Source organism: Desmodus rotundus, chromosome 11, assembly GCF_022682495.2.
Source record: "Desmodus rotundus isolate HL8 chromosome 11, HLdesRot8A.1, whole genome shotgun sequence".
Lineage (NCBI taxonomy): Eukaryota > Metazoa > Chordata > Mammalia > Chiroptera > Phyllostomidae > Desmodus > Desmodus rotundus.
The window spans coordinates 54,956,222-54,978,450 of record NC_071397.1 but is presented as its reverse complement, the minus strand read 5'-3'; the positions used below and the strand labels follow the sequence as shown (position 1 = coordinate 54,978,450).

The 22,229-nt window shown below is 39.1% G+C and overlaps 1 protein-coding gene across 5 annotated transcripts in view; it reads left to right on the top strand.

Moving 5' to 3' along the window:
- The window catches only part of ASCC3 (activating signal cointegrator 1 complex subunit 3), a 327,691-nt gene extending 317,312 nt beyond the window's left edge, over positions 1-10,379 (top strand). For 4 of the 5 annotated variants that reach the window (XM_024551762.3, XM_045188637.3, XM_053914249.2 and 1 more), the window contains 5 exons: positions 1,566-1,717; positions 3,379-3,526; positions 6,905-7,114; positions 9,303-9,478; positions 9,573-10,379. In XM_024551762.3, the coding sequence (XP_024407530.2) occupies positions 1,566-1,717; positions 3,379-3,526; positions 6,905-7,114; positions 9,303-9,478; positions 9,573-9,720 (834 nt within the window). In that variant the 3' untranslated portion in view covers positions 9,721-10,379. Of the gene's footprint in view, positions 1-155; positions 467-1,565; positions 1,718-3,378; positions 3,527-6,904; positions 7,115-9,302; positions 9,479-9,572 lie in introns of those variants that run through there. The other variant, XM_053914251.2, reaches the window with a different exon arrangement.
- The last annotated feature ends 11,850 nt before the right edge of the window (positions 10,380-22,229 follow it).

The following is a 22,229-nucleotide window of genomic DNA, read 5'->3' as shown; positions in this document are numbered from 1 at the left end:
GTGAGCTTTTGGTCTGGAATTTATTTCCAGTCAAGTTATAATGTAGAATCACAAGTAAAATCACCATAGTTACTCCACATTACAACTTCTAACATCATCATGATACCAGATCAGATATGATTATTCATTTCTCTTTTCCTTTTCTCTTTCCTTAGAGAACTCTCAAGAGTTGTGACTTGTGAACTAATGTTCTTTGTAATCTGCATGGTGTTCATCGTGACCTGCTTGTCTCATGCACTTCAAAGAAGGGCAAAGTGTTTTAATCAGCTCTGCCAAGAAATAAGAAAAATAAGTGGATTTCCCTAGATTTATGAACATGTGCATTCGTACGTGTGCACACATTGCTATAGATATATATTCATCCATATAAATATATCTCTTGTACCAACACTCAGGTTTTATGAGGTATAATTAGTGGGCTCATAGGTGCTCAGGACCAATCTGACCATTCCTTCACATCCCCTGTGAAGCAAACATTGCTCCGTTTCCCTGTGATGTGTACAAAAAGACCACAGGTTGGTTTAGCCAGATGTTTTTAAAAACTTTCAGTTTTTGTAAATGAGAGAACAGAATAAGACATTCAAAACTTAGAAGAAAAATGTGTCTGCCTCAGTAGTACTAAGTGATATGGCAAATTAATTTTACTAAAATAATTTACCTTAAAAATTATTTCTAAACATCTGCTAATAGATTTTGTGCAACACTTGAGAAGTATTTTACTGTTGGTGAGATATTTACTATTACTATCATTTTAAGCATGTACTAGGTTCATCTGATTTCTCTTACCTTCATCTCTTTATTTCCCAAAACAAGAGGACACTCCTAAAACTGTATAAAGTAGCTGCCTTGAAACATGATATTAACTTATATGTCTTTAAGTCAGCATTCGCCAGAATCTAATTTAATTGAAATAGTTTTGCCTAGGTAAACTTCTCCTTTGTTTAAATAAGATTTCACTGTTTAGTTTTGCCTTAAGCAAATGCAGCATTTGTTTGTCCATAAAACATTAGATCAAATGTACAGACTAATATGAGTAGCTTCTCATCATTCCACAGGCATCACTGACAGTTGCCCCCTTTGCTAGTGTGTGGTGTATTAATTTCACTGAAAACAAGGGCTCTGTCTTTAGCCTTCTTTGGGGGGAAAATAAATTTTTGCCAAGGAAACCTCCTATCACCGTACCATTACTGATGTTAATTTGGAGATGACTGCCTGAGTTTACTTGCCAGCGCTCTGATACAATGAATAGGATAGGTATCTGTGTGTAAAGTACACTGAGTTTCTCTCCTTATTTTAGTGTTGTGTACCAGTATTATCTGGCTATCCTTGCTGCCCTAAAAAAGCTAAATATCTGGCACTTTGTGGGAAATACTGTGCAATAAATGCTATGGGAGATTGTTCCCTTCAGTCCAGCTGTAGTTTATTTTCTGGTTTTGATTTTATGTGTACATTTAGAGGTACAGTGCTCGGGAGTCTTTGTTTCTTTTAAAGCTCACGTCAGATCCCAGAGGAGAGGGCCAGCGCCTTCACGGTGCTCTTGTAACTCGCGTGTTTTTCCTGCTCAGGCAATGCTTGATGTGGCTGCAGACCAGGGCTGGCTGGTGACTGCCCTGAGCATCACCAACCTGGTTCAGATGGTGATCCAGGGGCGGTGGCTGAAAGAGTCTTCACTTCTTACAATTCCAAACATAGAACACCAACATCTTCACATTTTCAGGTAATTGTTTTAATTTTCAATGTAACTGGTTTTTAAGTTTCAAAAAATTATTTTCTTTATACATGTGGTCACTTGATTTTCGGGTTGTGTCTAGAATATATTGATCCTTTACATTGAAAATGTCCCTGCTTCCCAGAGGGAGATGTGACCTAGTGAAGTAACTTTCTTGCTGGGAGTTTGATCCAGTGCCAAGCTCAGCCACAGTTCATTTTAACCTTCTATTAAATTGTTGTCCACTTGCAGATTGGGTACATTTCTATTTTAACTGCATTTATTCCTTTACAATATAACCTTTATTTAAAAGATGCTAAACTGCCTTGTGGCCTAAAGCAAGAAAAATTACCGATTTCTGTCACTGCAGAATAGATTTGAGGGGTCTGAAATCCATTGTAAAAAGTAAATTGTCCATCTACAAAATGCCCAAAACTGGATATCTATATCAAGATATAACCTGCACTTAAAAGTTGAGTTTAAATTATCATCAAATTATCTTACCCTTAGGGGCTAAGTACACGGCTGCAAATATTTTAGCAAGGAAAAGAACAGTTCATACCACAAGCAAGGTTGGCAGTGTTTCTTTCACACCAGAGTCTCCCGCCAGTCGGGAGACACTTTGTAGCCAAAATGTTGGTTCAGGGTCACGTAGACAAGCAAAACAGTCTCACTGCAGTTTGCTCTCCCGTACCCTCTGCCACTTGTCAGATGGACTCGGAGTGGCAGTCATTTGAGGCATCTGCATACAGATACCAACGAGAGCCTCAGACACACATGGGGTCTCCTCAGCAAAGCCTTCAATTTGTCTCCAGTGGGTTCCAGGGAAGTTGTTTCCATGATGCTGAGGCCCCACCATGGGATGTCCCTTGGAAACCGAAAGGCACATTCAGAGAGTGAGGCACACCAGCAGCAGGTGGCATGAGGGGAAAACCAGATATCTCATACGCCTGCAGCTCAGTTTCAGGAGCCCTTCCAACATGGTACTAAGCGTGATGGGAGTTGGGTTTCAGTAGTAAAGCAGGCACAGGAGGGTCCTTACCCAACACAGCACGCAAGTCTGTTATGGCAGCTCCTGGGGCCTAGAAGATTTGGTCTAGTTCTTTACTGTCACACTGAGAACATTATACAAATTATTCTGTATTTGTATAATTTTAACTATATGTTTCTTTTTGCTCTGTAAACAGCAAATACAGAATGAGATTGAGGTGAACTACATTCCTGGAGATCGGAGCTATTTATAATTCCCAAAATGTACTTTTAATTGTATGTCTTTCAGCTATTTGCAGTGAAACTTTATTCAAGTAATTATATTAGAGTCATTTGCCTGCACCATTAAAAGCATGCCAGGGCTCCAGTTCAGTACTTAACCCATGTAGAATCATTAATGCACGTCAGTGCCCTCCTGTAGAAAGATACCTGCTGTCTGGGAACCCTGACTGTTTACCGAGCTCCCTTATGAGCCACCCATCTTATGTAGTGATAGTGTTGCTACTTTGGCTGATACCTTAAAGAATACAGGCTGATTTTGAAACTTACCAGGAAGGCTGTTAAAAAGTTTACAGTGTTCTTAATTTTTAAAAACTATTCAAATGGTATAAGCCACCATTGCCAGAAAATCTCATTTGTGCAATGAAGGAATTATTTGGTTGGTATTGACTGTTTCTTAGGAAATGGAGCGCAGGAACGAAGGGCCCACGTGCCGGCTGCCACGGCGTCATTGAGTGCCTCCCTGAACTGATCCATGCCTGCCGGGGGAAAGACCACGTATTCAGCTCCATGATAGAAAGTGAGCTGCCGGCTGCAAAAATGAAGCAGGTCAGGACCATCTCTGCCATGTTTTGAAGCTCCTTTACTCTGTCTGGAAGTTCATATCCAGAGTTTTCTAACTTACAGCACTGGTTATTGGAGTCAGATTCATGTGGACTCAAATTCTGCCCACCATTTACTAACCATGATTATGAATTTGAAAACAACATACCTGTCTCAGGAAGTTCTTGTGAGAATTAAGCAGGATATTATTATGTAAACTGCTTTATGTAGTTCCTGATATTGAACAAGAGCTCAATAAATGATATTAAAAATAAGCACAGCGACAATAATTAGAAGTAGCGCTGACATTATGAGAAGGTGTTCCAGTAGCTCCCTGAGAAGAGCCTGCTCTAGCTCACCCATTCAGCCGCGTCACCCGGGAAGGGGGGCTTCTCGTCCCTTCAGGGTAGTTTTTCGCAATGTACACTCAAGTGTGTTTTCATGTACTTCCCTCGGTTACTTTTTTATGTCCCCACCCTTATCTTAATCACTTTATTGTAACTAGATTCTAAAGTATTCCTTCAAATAAACTGCTCACTTTATACCATATAACTTAGATAGAAAGCTAAATCTGTGTTCTGAAAGACGTTAAGTCGTCTCTCCAAACCAGCTTTGGAATTGCCAAAAATATGAATGAATGATGCCAGAAATATTTGGCATATCTAGACTGTTAAGTCTTAAGTGATTTTACCCTAAGCATGTCATAGTAAACATTCAGGATTTATAACATAATTAACATACTGACTTGTAAATGCAAGTATTAAAATGAAGAAACTTATAAACCATGTCATTTTTTTTCCTAGCAGAACTTATTTTTGAGCAAGACTTAAAAATGGTGTGACAGGCATTAAAGTCTGATTGTTCAATTTCTGTTGAACCCAAAATTGGCACCAAAAACTATTTAAATATTCATAATAAGTGCCTACCTTTCTAACTAAATTACCATCAAAATTATGAATAAAAACAATGTATTTAAATCAAAACAAGGCTTCCATTAGCAACAACAGATTTATAACGTAGCCATACATTGATTTCAAGCCAAGTTTTAGATGTGATGAAAAATTAGAACATTGTTATAATTAGTTCAGGGAGAACTCAGAAGTAAACTTACTTAATTTATTTGCATAAATTGCCATTCTGTTATCTTTAAAACCAAATGCAAATTGGCTCAGTCTGATATGATGATGGTTATTTGGCTCAAAAGTGCTTCAATATGCAGAGCAATCTGGTGCTGGCTCTGCAGTGAGGCGATCCCAGGTAACATACAAATCCTGAATTATTCCAGAAATTAGTATGTTTAAAGCATCAATTTAAGTGCTAATTGCGGTAGTAATGAGAAAAAGCAGTACGACTGTGAGATTTGCATCTTCTACCCCATCAGTATGCCTGGACCGGCTGCTGACTGGCAGAGGATTTGGCTGCTAATTAAATAATTGTATGCATGGCCGTGTTCCTGCCTGATTCAATAGATGAAGATTAATCCTCAGATAAATATGTTTGGCTGGTATTGAAATGTCTTAGCAGTTTCTGTAAAAATAGCTCATGTTTTATATACGTGTGTGTATACACACACACACACCTGACAAATACATATGTATACAATGAGGATGAAAAATAATATTAAGTGCTGCAAAAAGCATGCCTATGTGTAAAAGCCAGATCTGATTTTTGTAAAGTAAAACCCCAATGTGTTGCCAATAACTGAAAACATATATTGGTGACTAATTGAATAGTACAAGTAAAGAAACATACCAAGTCTTGCTTTATGTGGTAAATTTTACTTGTGTTGTCTCACAAATTTAAATGCTTTACAGAAAGTGTGTATTTAAGTGTCCCCTTGACCACTGTCCCACTCTGGCCAGTGTCAGCGAACATCAAGAGGTAGACACAGCTTCTAGACACAGTAATTGTTGGTCCCGGCAAGAGGGAGGCTATCACTTGTGCCTTGAAGCACAGCGGAGACAGTTCTGTGGCTTGACTATTTCAGACCTAATTTCAGAATCACAAGACAAGTTACGGGATTGGATTAGATTGAAAAATTTGCATTGGCTTTACATTTTTTAAATTCCTAAGCAGTGGTTTGATTTATCAGGGCTACTGTATTTCAGTTAGGTATACTCAGCAGTCTTCACAAGTCTTCACAAACAGGAAATCAAAGCCTGTGAGCAAATCTGTGGTATATATTAAAGAAAGTTTTTTTAAAAACTCAAGTATTCATGTAATTTTAAAAACTAACTTAGAAAAAAGGACTCATGAACGTGGACAACAGTGTGGCAATTTCAGGGATTGGGGAGATAAGAAGACTAAATAGTAATGGAAAAAATACAATTTAAAAAACATTAAAAAATAAAAAAATAAAAACTGAGAAGGGAACAACTGAAAAGCACCAATATATTAAGTTTTCTTCACAGATAGTGATAGTGCCACATAATTATAAATGGTAGAAAAAGGTGACAATTAATTACGTGAGGACATCAAGTTTATTTTGTTACATCCTTTCCATAGACTTAGAACTTCATTCATTATTTATTCAGTAATGGTGAGCAGTTACTATTTGCATACCAATTTCTCATAAATATCTTTCAATTTATAGAATAACAATAAAACTGGTATTTTCTACCCCTTCAGTATGTGTAATTTAATTGGCATTCTCAATATTTCAATGCCAAAAATAAGTATTTGTTTCTAGAAGGAACCCTCAATGTATCAGGCCCCTTATGATGTACAGACATACAGAATTGTTTTCATTTCAGAATAAATTTATAATATGGACCCAAAAAAAGATTTCTGTAAAATCAGTGGTCAGTGGATGATGCTGACTGACATCAGCAATTGCATCACATTTTTTAAAGTTACTTTTACATCCCTGAGTAATGCTCTCTACCTTCGAGGTCACATAAATATTAGAATAGATTCTTCTCTACAACACACCATCTCAAACAACAAACATCTTTAAACTTGTTCTTTCAGTATAGTCAATAGCCACTCAATACCTAGGAGGCATTTACAATAAAGCGGTCTAAAGAGTTTAGATAAATATTAATTCATCTTTAGTTGCTTTTAAAAAGGACTTTATAAATTGCAAAGATTAAAAACACACTATTTTTACACACAGTGAGTACAAGAAAAACTGGAAAATCCTAACTACAGCTATGGATTGTATCAAAGTCAATATTCTGGTATTAATGTTGTAGTTCAGCTTTGAAAAATGCTACCATTGAGGGAAACTAGGCAAATGGTACACAGATCTCTGTGCTATTTCTTATCGTTACATTGACTCCAGACTTAATCTCAAAACAGAGGTTGATTACTTTTTAGTATTCTATTTCTTAGTTGATTGCTATTCTTCAAATTAACCTTCCTTTATTATCTCTTTTTTTCCAGGCGTGGAATTTCTTATCTCACTTGCCAGTGATAGATGTTAGCTTAAGCATCAAAGGCTGGTGGGATGACTCAGTGGAAGGGCACAGTGAACTTTCTATCACAACTCTGTCTTCAGACAAACGAAATGACAACAGATGGATCACATTGCATGCTGATCAAGAGTATGTGCTTCAAGTCAGCTTGCAGAGAGCTCACATTGGGTTCCATAAGGTATAGTGTTTGGTTTCCATTCACAAATGCCTCGCACCAGATACCAGCATGCGCCACCCACATATCTTTTACATTACTAATGCGTCCGTGTCATTCATGAATCCCTCCTTCTCAACTGGCCTTAAGAAGCAAGTCAGTCTTCTGGAATCAGTCGGTCCTCCTCTTGTGCCAATTTTCAGCCCCAGAATATCGACCTTACATGATAATATGCTGCCTGGGGTACTGTTCTCAAAATATGGCCTACAGACTCCGTCTAGCAGAATTTCCCAGAGTGCCTTTAGCGTGCAGATTCCTTGGCCCTCCTCCAGACTGACTGCATCAGAATCTCAGGAGGAGGGATCTCAAAATCTGTACTGTTGCCCAGCACCCCAAATGACTTTTTAAGGACATTAAAGTTAGAAAAGCACTGCCCTAGAAGTACTTTGTTATGTAGGAGCCACAGTGGGCAGGGTGTAGATGAGAAGCTTTATCACTCAACTCCATGAATTTGAATAAGACACCAAGCTTTTCTGCGCCTCAGTCACCACATCTGCCTCTTCCTCCCTCCTAATGCATATGAGGGAGCTTTGTCAATGTTCATACAGGCCAAAGGTTTACAGTATTTTTATTTTACATTACTGTGCTCTTTCCTTTTGTCTGTGGCATCAAAATTAATTATTTGGCTTTCTGAGACTTAGTACAATAGCATGTGGGCAGGTTGGGTTTCAGTACCATAATAATTGAAATAAGAAAGAATTTGCCTTCTCGTTAGTCAGCTGCAGTCAGCGGCTTCCTGTGTCTAGAATAAGCCCACAGGAGTGAGGCTGCAGTTCATGAGTACTGTCTCCCCCCTTCTCAGTCACGACATGGTCAGCGACTTTCTGTTGTTGCAATGTCTTTTTAGTACTGCGCCTTCAAGTCCCGTCTCGTCTGCTTTCTCGTTCTAAAAATCAGTCCATGTAAATATGAACTGATTGGCCTCTGGCATTTCAGAGGCTTTGATGTGAGCATTTGTAGATGACTTAACATATCCCAACTTACCAAAAAGGTAATAATCAGACAGATGAAATCATGGGGAAAAAATTAAGATTTTTTACCTTAATATTGCTACTTAAAAATTAGATTCAATCCTGACAAAAAACTCTAAATTTTGTTCATAAATGCTGTAAAAATACATTATTCTGCCCTCTGTTTTAAAATGCTTAAGTGAAACATGTCCCTCCAGAATATGGAGTGAGGTCCGACTGAGAGCATGTCATTTTTAGAATATGTCACTGTCACTACATTTAGGCCATAAAGTCACAAAGATTCACTAGGATACAATCTTGCATTTTGTAATCTTGATCTGAAATAAAGACTCCAAGTGCTGTCATTATCACGCTATCTAGTCTTAGATTGTGGTGATTAATATATCTTACAAATTGCTTGGCTTTTAATTGCTCATTCCTCAGCGAAAGGACTTTTTAATATTACCTTATTAGAACATGTGCTTTTTTTATGAGTATTATTCTTGGGTAGTTAGATGGTGTTTATATGACATAGTGCTTTTTATTTTTTATCCTCACCTGAGGATATGTTTGTTGATTTTAAAGAAAAGGAAGGAGGGGATGGCGGGGGGAAGACATTGATGTGAGAGAAACATCAATCAGTTGCCTCCCGTACACTCCCCAGCCAGGGATTGAACCCACAACCCAGGTATGTGCCCTGACCTGGGATTGTTCTATCCAACTGAGCCACCTGGCCAGGCCTATTTTCTTGAAGTCCAGAGTCTGGGCTTGATTACTTCCCCTGCCCTCCACCCCCAGTATCAGTTTCTCATGAATAAGGCTTTGGAAGATGTGTTAACCTGGTTGTATCTCAATTTGCTCACCTGAAAATGAGGTATTAATATCATTTATAAGAATGGTGTGAGAATTTACTAAATTGATGTCAAGATTCAGGGCTTTCTGTTCTCACTAACTGAGCCAAAATATTCTGGTGGATATAGCCCCAAAGGTGGATATAGCCCCATTTTGAGGATCTTAAAACAATGACAAGTGATAGCATGTCCAAGACACCAAATCAGAAAATTGAAAACATCCCAGGTAGATACACTGAGCTGTGTAGATTTATGGCCTTCAAGTAAGACAACGCAGCCTTCTAGTCACAACCAAGTGGTAGAGAAAATTTAGAAATTATTAATGCTTTATCTTTTTTTTCCGGTTAACAGGGAAAGCAAGACAGCCATGCAGTTACCCCTCGGTTTCCCAAATTAAAAGATGAAGGATGGTTTTTGATATTAGGAGAAGTGGATAAAAGAGAACTTATTGCTTTAAAAAGAGTAGGGTATGTTCGAAATCATCATGTAGTTTCCATCTCTTTTTATACCCCTGAAGCACCTGGAAGGTAAGCAGAAACTCCCACCAAAATTCTGAAGGAATGTGGTATGTCTGTGATGGGAAAGGCAGTTTGACATTTCCGTTCTATTTTCCTGTTTTAGGTATATCTACACACTGTATTTCATGAGCGACTGCTACCTGGGCCTGGACCAGCAGTACGACATTCACCTCAACGTCACTCCCACGAGCGTTTCTGCACAGGTCAACGAGGAGATCTCTGATGCCTTGCCTGACCTGGAAGTGAAGTAACCTGACCCGAACCATTACTTGAAAGAAGTGGTTAAGGAGTCTGGCTGTTTAGTCACCTGAACAAAGTCAAATTACACGACATTTGCCCTGGTGGAATCAACTTCGAACCTCAAGACGCCCAGGAAACTGACAGTGGCTGCAGTCACTTTCAACCTGAGTCAGCTCGGTGGCCTTCTAACAGACGTTGCCTTTTACAATGTCGTCTCCGTGGGTTTTCGGATGTGTAAAATCAGTACCTGTGGAGGAGAATCTTTCCATTCATGTATTTTGAGATTATTGTATAGGAATTATCAACCAAATTTTATATTACACAGTGTACTGTTTATGAGAATATTAGCTTCTTTTCTCTCCAAGGAAAACCACACTGAGGCATGACAGCGTTAGAATTTGTTTTAACAGATTTCTAACCCTGCAGCGTAAAATATGGACGGTGTGTGTATGGCGGCGCCCAGTGTGTCTTGTTAGCAACATTTTTACTTTGCCACGTGGACAAATAATTTCAAGAAATTCTTATATTCATAAATGTTAATAATATATGAAGTAAAATTATATTACAGAGCTCAATGTTGAAAACAAAATACACTGACCATAGAAAATGTAGATACTGTAACTAGTGGAAATAAAATATTTAGCTTGCCACTTTAAGACAAGCTGACTCAGTTATTTCCCGTGCTTTTTTTTATTATTATGTTACTAATTATTCTTCTTTCCATTCTCTTCTACTTAAGAACTTCACTTCCACTTTTTTCTAATATTTTTATTTATACAAGGATAGAATTACCGTGTAATTTGTGTTGCAATATGTACAGACCACATAAAGTAATTCTTTGTCTTTACATTCTCCAAGGGTCTGAGACAGAGAAAATTTTCAACCCCTACAGGTAAGTTTTCACCTGTGATAAAGTTTCCATCTTGAAAAATACTTTTTACAAACTAAAAAATTGTTAGAATTCAATATCCATGTAATAATATATATTCTAGTGTAGTGAAATTTTATCTTTACAAAGTAATTTCAGTTGTCCCTGACCCTGTGATGAATTATTTTAAAATACTTTCCAATGTAACCACAACAAGGACTAGAATTTAGGACTTCTGAACTAAAGGACTAAAAGGCTTTCTGAACCCAGAACATACTGCTTGTATGTACCTCCTTTTCCATGCTAAAAAATTTTTAAGTGTTAAAAGAAAAAAAGAGGAGGAAGAGAAAAAAATTTAAATAATATGGGGAGACCGGGCAATTACTTCCAAAAATTAAATCGCAATAACTCATGTGGACATACCAAGTACCGTAGACATGAGGTGTCTGGAGTTTACTTCATATAAACAGTTCCTCCTGCTTTTTCTTTGGCATTTATTTCCTAATTGAAATTCATACCTTAGCCACTTAACTCACAGTTCATACAAGAACCTGAAGAGAGATGTCTTAGTCTTCATGTTTATAACATAAGACACAGGGACAATAAGAAAGAATTCCTGTTATATCCATCATTCAGAGGAAAAATAATGTGACCAGTTAAAATTAATTTTGAGTCAGAAGTAATTCGTTCACAGTAAGCTGCAGAAGACACAAATAAGGCAAGGTGCACTTGGATGGAAATGTTCTGACACCAGTGAGTAACCAATGCTACTTGTCATTATTCAACCAAAATTGTAATGTTAACGTGCATTATAACAGGACATGTGCCAACATAATCAGATAATTTCCATATTCCGTTTCTCATTCCTCTGGGTTTTATGAGCTCCACTGACGTGCCCGTCGGAGACTCGTTCTGGGTACTGTGTTGCGCACTTTGATACCCACATGAATCAGAGGCAAGTCCTGTCCTCCAACGGTGTAGCCTGGTGATGAAAAGAAGATGGAGATGACTGTAATAAAAGAAAGTAATTGCAGCAGTGAATTATTACGTAGAAAAATATTTTAGGGACACTTAGGCTGAGTTCTGAAGATGATAGAACAGTGAAGGCAGAGATGAAAGAAGAGAATTCCAGAAAGAACAGCAATGACAGGTTCTGAGTATGCACCCGCCTAAGGGGTCCAGTTACTCTGTGTTTTCAGAGAGGTGAAAGAGACAGGCGAGAAGAATGGAAAAGTCTGTGACATGACCTTGAAATAGAATGGGAGGACTACAAACCTCGTGCATACAATGAAATTCCTTGGCAAAGTACCAGAGAAGATGGCAGAAGTTCTGAAAGTAGAACAGAGAACCCGTGGAGACGTGAGAGAGCCAGCGAGGCCGTGCTGCCGTGCCTGTGGTGGGCAGTGGGCACTGAATGCTGGGTAGAGCTCAAGGCAGCGGGAAGCAAGTCAGGAGTCCTGGCTGTGAGTAGTGGTTCTTTAATGATTGCTGAGAGAGTGATTCAGCAAAATAGGAAAGGGAGTTTAGATTGCAGGAGGTGAGGACCTGAGTGGACGATGAAAAAGCAGAGGCAGAGAATTATAGAGCTTAACTTTGCAAAAATCTAATGCTATGAAGTATGTGATGGTAGAGTGGACACTAGTTGGTAAGATTAAGAAAGCCTCAGTTTCCTTCCATTTTCCCTTGCAATCCCCATACACACACACACACACACACACACACGTTTGCCCTCCCTCACCACCATTACCACCATTAAACTAAAAATTAAAATTCCTCACACATCCCCCAAAATACTTGGGTTGCCCCACAGTCACCCTGCCTCTCTCCCTCTGGACAAGGTAGACTTCACTTGCCTCATAAATAGGTCCTCCGGTACCTTGTTACACTCAGGACCACTGGAATTCAACTGTCAGAAACAACCTCCACGGCCACACACCCCCAGACTCAGGAACACGGGGGAACCTTCCTCCCCACAAAGAGTCACAGCATGTAAAAGGGGAGCACGCCCACTGTCTGGACCTGGATAAGAAGTCTTGTCTCAAACCCCATGGGTAGCTTTGATGGGAAGAGCATACAATGACATGGGATGTTTAGTCACCAAAAATGATGTTACCTCTTCCCTTTACACACATAAATGACACAACGGAGTGAGTATGTAAAGATTGACCCTCTCCTTCAAATGCAACCCTCCCTTCTAGTGAACTACTCTAGTAGCCTTAAAAAACTACACAGCACTTCCCAAGCACACACTCCAAACAAACTCCCAGTTGCTTGTGCCAAAAATCTTGGAGTCGTTCTCGACTCTCCCTTTCTCCCAATCCACATCTAATTTGTTAGCAGACCCTTTCGGCTTTATCTTTAAAAATCCATCTAAAATCCAACCACCTTCACTGCTACCACCCGCACCCACGCCACCTTCTGACCAGCCTCCCTGCACCCACTCTTGCCCTTTTACAATATTTTCGCTGCATAACAATCAGCCTGTTGAAATATAAATCTGACCATGAACCTGTTCTGTTCAAAATCTCCCAGTGCTTGTCCATCTCCAAATACAATCCAGAACCCTCCCAGCTCCTCCAAGGCCTCTGCCTCCTCCCTAAGGACCTTCTGACCCCATCTCATCGCTCTCCTTCTAGGTCACTCCATACCAGCCGCAGTAGTCACCCAGCTGCCTGCGGTGCGTCTTGCAGGACCTCTGCTCTTGCTGTGCCCTCTGTCGGGACAGCTCTTTCCCAAGACAGCCACAGGCCCGCCCATCGTAGTTTAAATGGCAACCCCACCATCCTCCACCTGCCCCATTCTTGTTTCGTTTTTCTCCATGGTTCCTATCACCACTATAAAAATATTTGCTTATTGTCCGTCTCTCCTGACTAAGCTTCAGGAAGGCAGGGATTTTTGTTGCTTTTGCTCACAGCTATATTACGAGGACCCACAATATGGCCTAGCACATGGTAACTGCTAGATAAATACTAGTTGAGTGACTAAATGAACACAATACGCACATGAATTTTAAAATACGACACACCCACTTGAGCTGATGGCTACACTTCTAGAGATTGCAAGCACTCTCAGAGACTCACCAGGAGCAGGCTGCTTGCCTGGCCCTCTCGTGGCACCATAGGAAAGGGTCACTGAATTGGTAGTTTTATTATGATGATGACTTACTATGTATGAAAAAGAATGAGATATTTTTATATAGCAATGTACCTTGGGATTACAAGTATTTTACAATTTCAAATTATCATTAAAACTTTTTAGGGAGGAGGGATGGGAAGAAAATGCAGACAATTGTAACTGAATAAAAATAAATAAGTAAATTAAAAAAAAAAAAACCTTTTAGCCTGAGGTTTCAGCTCTCTGTCTTCCCTCGCCCTTTCATCACTGCCACCAGCTATTCACAACTATTCAGTGGAAGGACCCCCAACGGGCACTGCATATGTTTGAATAATGAGAACTGATAATAACATTGGACCCCTCTCTTTCATAAATAATCCAAAATGTGTAGGCAAAAATTATTTTGTGAGCCAGCTTCTTTAAAGGAAAAACCTGAATTAACTTTCTAATTGAATTTATGGGGGTGACATTGGTTAATAAAACCATAGGGATTTCAGGTGTACAACTGTAACAAATCACCTGCATATGGCAAATCACCTGCATATGGCATTGTCAAGTCTCTTTCCACCACCATTTACCTCCCCTTTGCCCTCTTCCACCTCCCCCAACGCCACTTTCCCTCCGGCAGCCACCATACTGATGTCTGTGTCTGGGTTTTTTTTTTTTTCTGTAATCCCTTTACCTTCTTCTACCAGCCCCCTCACGCCACTGCCCCTTGACAGCTGTCAGGCTGTTCTCTGTCTCTGTGAGTCTATTTTTTAATTTTGTTTGTTAGTTGATTTTATTAACTAGATTCCACATATGAGTGAAATCATATGGTGTTTGTTTTTCTCTGACTGGCTTCTTTCACTTAGCATAATATTCTCCAGGACCATTCATCCATGCTGTCACAAAAGGTAAGGTTTCCTTCTTTTTTGTGGCCAAGTAGTATTCCATGGTGTAAATGTACCACAGCTTTTTTTTATCTACTAATCTACTAATGGGTACTCGGGCTGCTTCCAGATCTTGTCTAGTATAAATAACACTGCAAGTGTAAGTCATAATACCATAAAAATCCTAGAACGAAATACAGGCAGCAAAATCTTGAACACTTCTTGTAGCAATATTCTTTCTGATATATCTCCTCGGGCAAAGGAAATGGAAGAATAAACAAATGGGTCTGCATAAAACTAAAAACTTTTTCACAGCAAAGTAAACCATCAACAAATTGAAAGACAACCCAGTGAATGGGAGAACACATTCACCAATGATACATTTGATATGAGGTTAATATTCAAAATTTATAAAGAACTTATACAGCTAGCTTTTAAATCTGTCCATCAACTTCAAAGACATGCATTGAGCCCTTAAATTAGCTTTCTTTTTCTGTTTTTAGAAATACAAATTCTAAGTCTAAACAATACAAGGAGACAAAAATTTTCAGTTTAATGAGTTATAGTTACATTATTTCAAGGTTCTCAAAAATGCCGAGAATGGTAGTTGATTCCAGGTTGTCCTGGATCTGTTTTTCAAGTGATGGAGGATGGCTGCAGTCACTTCTGGGAAGGTTCAGCCTCAGTTCTCCCTTTTCATCAGGGACCATTCGGTACTGTTTCTGGAAAATAAAGCTCAGCCAGTTTGAGACCTTTCATTGAGATTTCAGGGATTCTACTTTGATTGAGCCTTCATCCCAAGTCTTTGGCAAGTCAATTTGAGAAAGATTTTGGGGTGCTAGTCACAGGTTGGGTCCAGTCTCACCCAAGGTAAGCTTTGGGCCCAGAAGCCTCATCTACATGGATACTTAATTTTTTTTTTACTCTTCAATTGGCCCACAATTTGGAGAATAATTTTTTAATGCACTGGATTAAGGTTTCAAGAGTATTACTTTGTCTGTAAATTAATATTAAGTAGATCATTATGGGGACTTCAAGAAGAACATGATGGACTATAAATCATTCCATGTTTGGCAGAACAGAATCACGGTACCTCCTTCTAATAAAGGGTTTTTAGATCCTCAAACCCAGGTTTCCTTACTCTTGACTATTATCTGTGTCCTTGATTTTATTTGAGCTTGTTAAAAACCATGTACATGCCATGCCTGTTTGTTGAAAACAAGTATAATCACATTAAGTGATTTTAGTCTTTGATTCCAAGTTATATTGGATGCAGTTTTTAATGACCTGAAGATGTCAGGGCTGATCTAAGATTAATTTTATTCCTGAGCTTTCAATCCTTTGGCTCTTGGCGAGAGAAGACTGTACTTTCCAGTGTGTGGAGGGTTGTTCTAGTGGGTTCTGAAACTCCCTATAGCCAATGGCCAGTTTTCCCAAGTGGTCTCAAAGGTGCCAGCCTTTCAGGTGAAAACACAGCTTCTGAAATAACCAAATAATTTCTGCGAGTGAAAGGACTAACACTGAGCAATGCTGACTGCCATCAGAATGAAACTGCTTTTCTTGTGACTCGTACATCAACACCGGGGACAACTGGAAAGGGAGATTCCGAAAACGTTCTGTATGGCGATACATCAGAATTGGTGCCTGGTCCCTAAAGTAACAGCCTAAAGGGACAGTATGTGTTTGCGTGTATAAGTTCTAGTTTAGTGACTGCTTTTTAATCAAATTGGTGCGAGGGTTATTATTAAAGACAGACGAACAAAACACCAGAGTGGATCAGCAAAAAACCAAATGGGTATGTGGAGCATTTGAGATCTTGCTCCCTGACATATGAGGGGGGACCCCCCCAAAAAGAAATTTATTTATTAAAAATTGTGTATTTATTCTTTTTTAAAGATTTTATTTATTTTTAGAGAGAGATAGCAAAGGAGGGAGAAAGAGGGAGAGAAACACTGATGTGCGAGAGACACATCATTTGGTTGCCTCTTGCATGCCCCCAACTGGGGACCCTGCCGGCAACCCAGGCATGTGCCCTGACTGGGAATCAAACCAGCAACCCTTTGGTTCACAAGCCAGCACTCAATCCACTGAGCCACACCAGCCAGGGTGTAAAAATTGTGTATTTATTCTTATGTGTTTAAACTTTAGTCACCTTCAAAGCACTATCCATTTGATTCAATATTCCTATCGAGACATTTTTTTTCCACTGCTTGAATCAGTTTTTGAACTCTTCAATTTTAATGCCTTTTTGTACTTCTGCTGGGTTTCTTGTTTGTTTGTTTTTTTGTCTCACCTTTGAGGACTTGAGGACTTTTTCTGCCCAGAAAAAAAAAAAAAAAGTGATAGGGTGAGCCCTAGGGAGAGGGGGGCCGGGGGGGGCGGGGGGAGCATTCCATTTTTGGTCAAAAACTGCTAAACACTCAGCACAGTGTGGGCAGGCACACTCCTAAATCACCCATCATGATGAAATGGGCAAACTGAGTCTTCAAAAAATTCCACTGAAGCCAAATGCAGCCTCTCAAAACAATGCCAGCTGGCACACTGATACAGATGGGTTCCTAGAAAACTCACCTAGTGGGGGAAGCCTATACTACAAGGGGCCTGCCCTCCAGAAGATAATTCCAGATATTTTTGGAGCCCCACCTCATACATCGCCAATTTTGCTAAAATAAATTCTTATAAAAATTCTCAAAAATAAAATAATAAAATAGGCATAAATTACAAGAGAAAGTTTGCATTGGAAGAAATTTCACAACACAATTATAAAATGAATAAGCAAACTTCTGATGGAGATCTTCATTAATCAATTACCTGCCTGAACATCACAGCTGAGACCACTGAACTCCGTATCGCACTGGAAACCAATCACTGCACCATCCTTTAAATATCTGAAATCAGTACTCCATGAAAGTGTCTACTAGTCATTCTGCAAAGAATGCCCATGATTTCAATTGAGCGTTCAAATAAGCTCTTCTCATTACAACACATAATGGCCTAATTATGAGCAGTATACCAGGAATGTGCCTTTTTGCCTGTTACTTTCACTGGTTATTATCAGAAAACATGCTCTGTTTTCTATTACAACACAGTTTCACCAGGGATCTTGAAGGAATGGTTATTGAGTAGGAAAAAAGCTGGGCTTCCTGTATCTAGAGACACAGTTTTGATTTTGGAGAGGTTTCTTCCTTTTAAAGGCGTTTCTATAATGCTACCTTACCCCTCTGTTGTACTTGGCGATTCAACTACTCATCGGAAGATTTTAGGACGACATGTCTGACCAATTCTCCTTGTTCCATTCCCTCACCTATAAAACAGGTGACACCTGCCCAGGCTTCCTCTCAGAGTGGTTGGCTCCATCGTGACAAGAGTAGGGAACTTCGTCACAGTGCACACCACGCCTGGCACAGCAAGTGTTTTATCAATTTTGAATAAGCGATTTATGTGAAAAGCCTTAGAAAATGAAAAAGAATGGTAAAAAGGCAATAAAAAAATAAATGAAAGTCTAAGGTGATACATTGTAAATGAACTCATCTTCAGGGTTGATTTTATATGTCGATGAGCAGAAGGCTAAGAGCCGACCCCACCGAAAACAGCAGAAGCTTTGTGCCCAGAGGGGGACGTGCTCAGGGTTCTGCTCCTTCGTGCGGTAGTCTCTCCACCTCTCCAGACGCAAGTGCACACTTGCAGTTGCAGCTCAGCACACGTGGGCCTGAGAAGCACGTCTGTGGAACTCCTCCTTCTGAGGCTGCTTCCCTGAGACAAGTTTTGACCGATAGCTGAGGGTAGACAGAAGCCCAGGTACTAGAGAAGAGGTCTCACTGCCTCATTTCTACCCCTTCTGGGTTCTGAGGACAAACGACCCCTTCACGGCCTCGCCAAGGGCCCTTTCTGGGACCCTTCTGGAAGTGAGAACATTGGAGCACCTCACCCTTTCACCCGGTGCTTGGGTCACAAGGTGTGTTACTCCAGAGTGAAATGACATTTTTTAAAGCAAGTTCTGAAATTTCCTTAAAAGCACTTATGTACTTTCCTTAATATTACAAGCAGTCCTCATTTTGCCCGATCTCCCAGTTTCCTCCTGTGCTGGTATAAGCATGAAAATCACTTTAAGTATATTCAGTAAAAACCTAAGCCTTTTCCTTTTAAAAGCAAATATTTGATTTTTCTCTCAGAAGTAACTATTTTCACACCATTTTATCCAACTGAAACCCAATTCTAGCCAAAAATAAGGAGGGAAAAAATATGTCACTCTCTTCTAATATAGTGCTGTTTCAGCAGAAGCAATGAGAATAATACAGACATCTTGGTAAAACCTCAATCTTATTTTCTGATACTTCAGAAAAATGCATGCCTCTAGAATCATTTTACCCTTCAAGTGGCCTTTGGAGAAACTGAAATATTGAAAAAATCCTTGGATCACAGCAGATAACATTCTCCGTGGACAATTCTAATCAATTATAGAAACATAACTGTACCCAGATCGCGTAATGGACCACAGCGACGGTCCTGGCTTCTGTCCATCTTAGGAAATGCTGCAGCTCACATGCCGCTCCTGCCGCCGTCCACAGCTCTCCTGCCCGGAAAGGCATCCTCTCACTTTGTAGTGACTTTTCATGCTGGAAATGATTGTACATCTGCATCTTCTGTTTCAGTCTTGTCGTTCTGTTATCTTCGCCCACTGTGTTAAGTATTTTTGGATGCTTCCTCCTATCCCCAAACAATACATTTTAAATACTCATAGGATGTGTTGTATAAATATTGAACGTGTTGAAGACAGAGTCTGAGGTAATTCAGAGTGAATTTAAGTAAATTGATTGGAATCAGCTTTTATTAGGAAATCTTCTAGGAACAATTCTGGTGTATTTAAAATAAATAACCGTTCACCGAGATGCAATCTGCACGCGCATTCCTACAAGTCCACAAGTCAGCAATCAGGGTGGAAATACAGCTTTTAAAGGCTGGAAAGCAGCTTTTAAAAAGAGCCAGAAAGATGATACCAATTACAGTAATCGAATACCTGGGAAAATTCTTCAGAACAAAAATGTTTTCATAAAAGCAAATTAAGATAATGAAATAATGATAAGGTGTTAAAACAAATAGGAGAAATGTAAAGTACACCCAAGTTACAGTTACATACATGTGTTACAGGTTCAGTAGGTAGAAAAATCAGATCCGTTCCACCCTGGTGAGCAGTGAGGGGAAGAGAAGTGACAACTGTAATTAAAAGTCAAATGTCTTACATTGGGTTTGCCAATGATTCCTTCTATAACACCAAAGGCACAGGCAACATGAGGAAACTAGATGAATTAGACTTCATGAAAATTAAAAACTTCTGTGCGTCTAGAAAAAAATAAAATAATATTTTTTTAAAAAATGAAACCTGATGGAAACTAGAAAAAAATTCTTTTGTGCACCAAAAGACACTACTGACAATAAAAAGACAACCCATAGCATGGGTGAAAATATTTGCAAATCATACATCTAATAAGGGATTAATATCCACAGTATATAGGGAACTCCTAAAACTAAACAGCAAAGAAACAAACAGCCTATTTCAAAAATGGGCAAAGGACTTGAATACACATCTCTCAAACATATACAAGCTCATGAAAAAAATGCTCAGTGTCACCATAACTACAGAAATGCAAATCAAAACCACAGTGTGATACCACCTCAGACCACTTAGATGGGGAAAAAGCAGTAACAGGTGTTTGTAGGCCTGTAGAGAAATTTGAACCCTTGTGCATTGCTGATGGGAATTTCAAATAGTGCAGCCATAATGAAAAATAGCATGACAGGTCCTCATAAAATTAAAACTAGAATTACCATATGATTGAGAAACTTCACTTCTGGGTATATACCCAAAAGAATTGAAAGCAGGGTCTCAAAGAAACATTTATACACCCACGTTCATAACAGCATTACTCTCAATAGCTAAAACATGGAAGCAACCCAAATGTTCATCAACAGATGAATGGATAAGCAGAATATGGTAGGTACATATAACAGAATATTACTCAGCTTTGAAAGGAAATTCAGAAATATGCTACAACATAGATGAACTTCGAGGGAATAATGCCAAGTTAAATAAGAGTCACAAGAAGACAAATACTGTGTGATTCTACTTATGTTAGGTACCTAGAGCAGTCAGATTCACAGAAACAAAGCAAAACGGTTGTTAGGAGCTAGGGGGAGGGGGTTTGGGTGGGCTAATAGTTGTAGTTTTAGTTCTGCAAAATAAAACAAGTTTAAGAAGTAGATGGTGGTAATATTTGCATAACAGTTTGGATGTACTTAATGCTGCTGTATGCGTACTATGTGTATTTTGCCACAGTAAAACAGTGTTATTTTTTAAAAATCAAATGTCTTGGATAAAAGATGAAGACTTACAAGAAAACCAAATCATACTCCAAATGTTTATTAAAAGTCCAGGACAACACACTATGTGGTGAGAATACCACATGTATAGGAAAAAGTGAACATTCTGAATAGAAAACTTACCGGACCACTTTACCAGTCCATTCCGCTGAAAATATCCAGGGTCCAGCAGAAGTAACGCCTGCTTGAGTGTGGTTGGTAGGGTAATAATATGGGTGTAATCATTTATAGTTTTAATTTGAATATTTCACCTGAAATGTCATATGGTGTGATTGAGTGTGATATTGTTATGTTACAGAATTATATGCTTATGACTTTGTAATAAAAGATTTTGTAATAAAAAAGGAGCGTTATTTGTGCTGGATCCTATATTTGAAAAACCTATAACACACTAGATTTGAACATTGTTGTTGCTAGATATTTTCTAATAAATGGAGTAGAGCAACTAACTTCCATTCACACATCCCTCCCGACTCCTTTTTCTGTCAGAATCCACACCCCTGAATGAGGCCCCAGTGAGAAGGGGAGTCAGCATCCCCAGCACTCAGCCCAAGACTTGGTACTTCTGACGCACTAAAAGGTTACTGGTCGTTTGGATAGTTGTCCCTTTGTGACACGCACACCTCCAATAAAGTCAGTCCTTTTCTGTCTCCCCGTCTCTAAGATCTGTGTTTGTGAGGTACTTGAACCCTACTCTTTGAGACCATAGGAAATTGTATCAAAACATTTTTTATTGTATTTCTCTCATTCTTTTTTATTATGAAGTATTTCAAACACAGAAAATGCAAAAACTAACATACTGGATATCCTTGTACTGCCTCCCAAATATACTGAATTACAGCATTTTCCGTAATTACTTTTGAAAAGAGAACAAAGCATTATAGACACAGTGGGTGTTCCGGTGCCCTCGTTCCCAATCCTGTTCTCTCCGTGTGTTCCAGAACCAGCAACTCCTACCTTGAATTATTTCATGTATGTGCTTTTATACTATTTTTTTACATAATTACATAAATTTGTAATTTGTTTCATGCTTTTACACTATTTTCACATTAATCTAAAAACAATATATAGCAGTTGTGGGAGGCAGCCTCCAAGACGGCCCCAGTGACCCCTGTGTTCACACCCTGAGCAATTAATTCCTCCCCTTGAATGTCAACAACCAGCATATGACAGGGGGAATGCGATACCGCTTCCAAGATGGAGTTATAAACACTCTGTTGTTTTTGAAATTTATCCCTATTGACATAGTTTATTATAGTGTATCGGTTTATTTAATTTTAAGTTTATG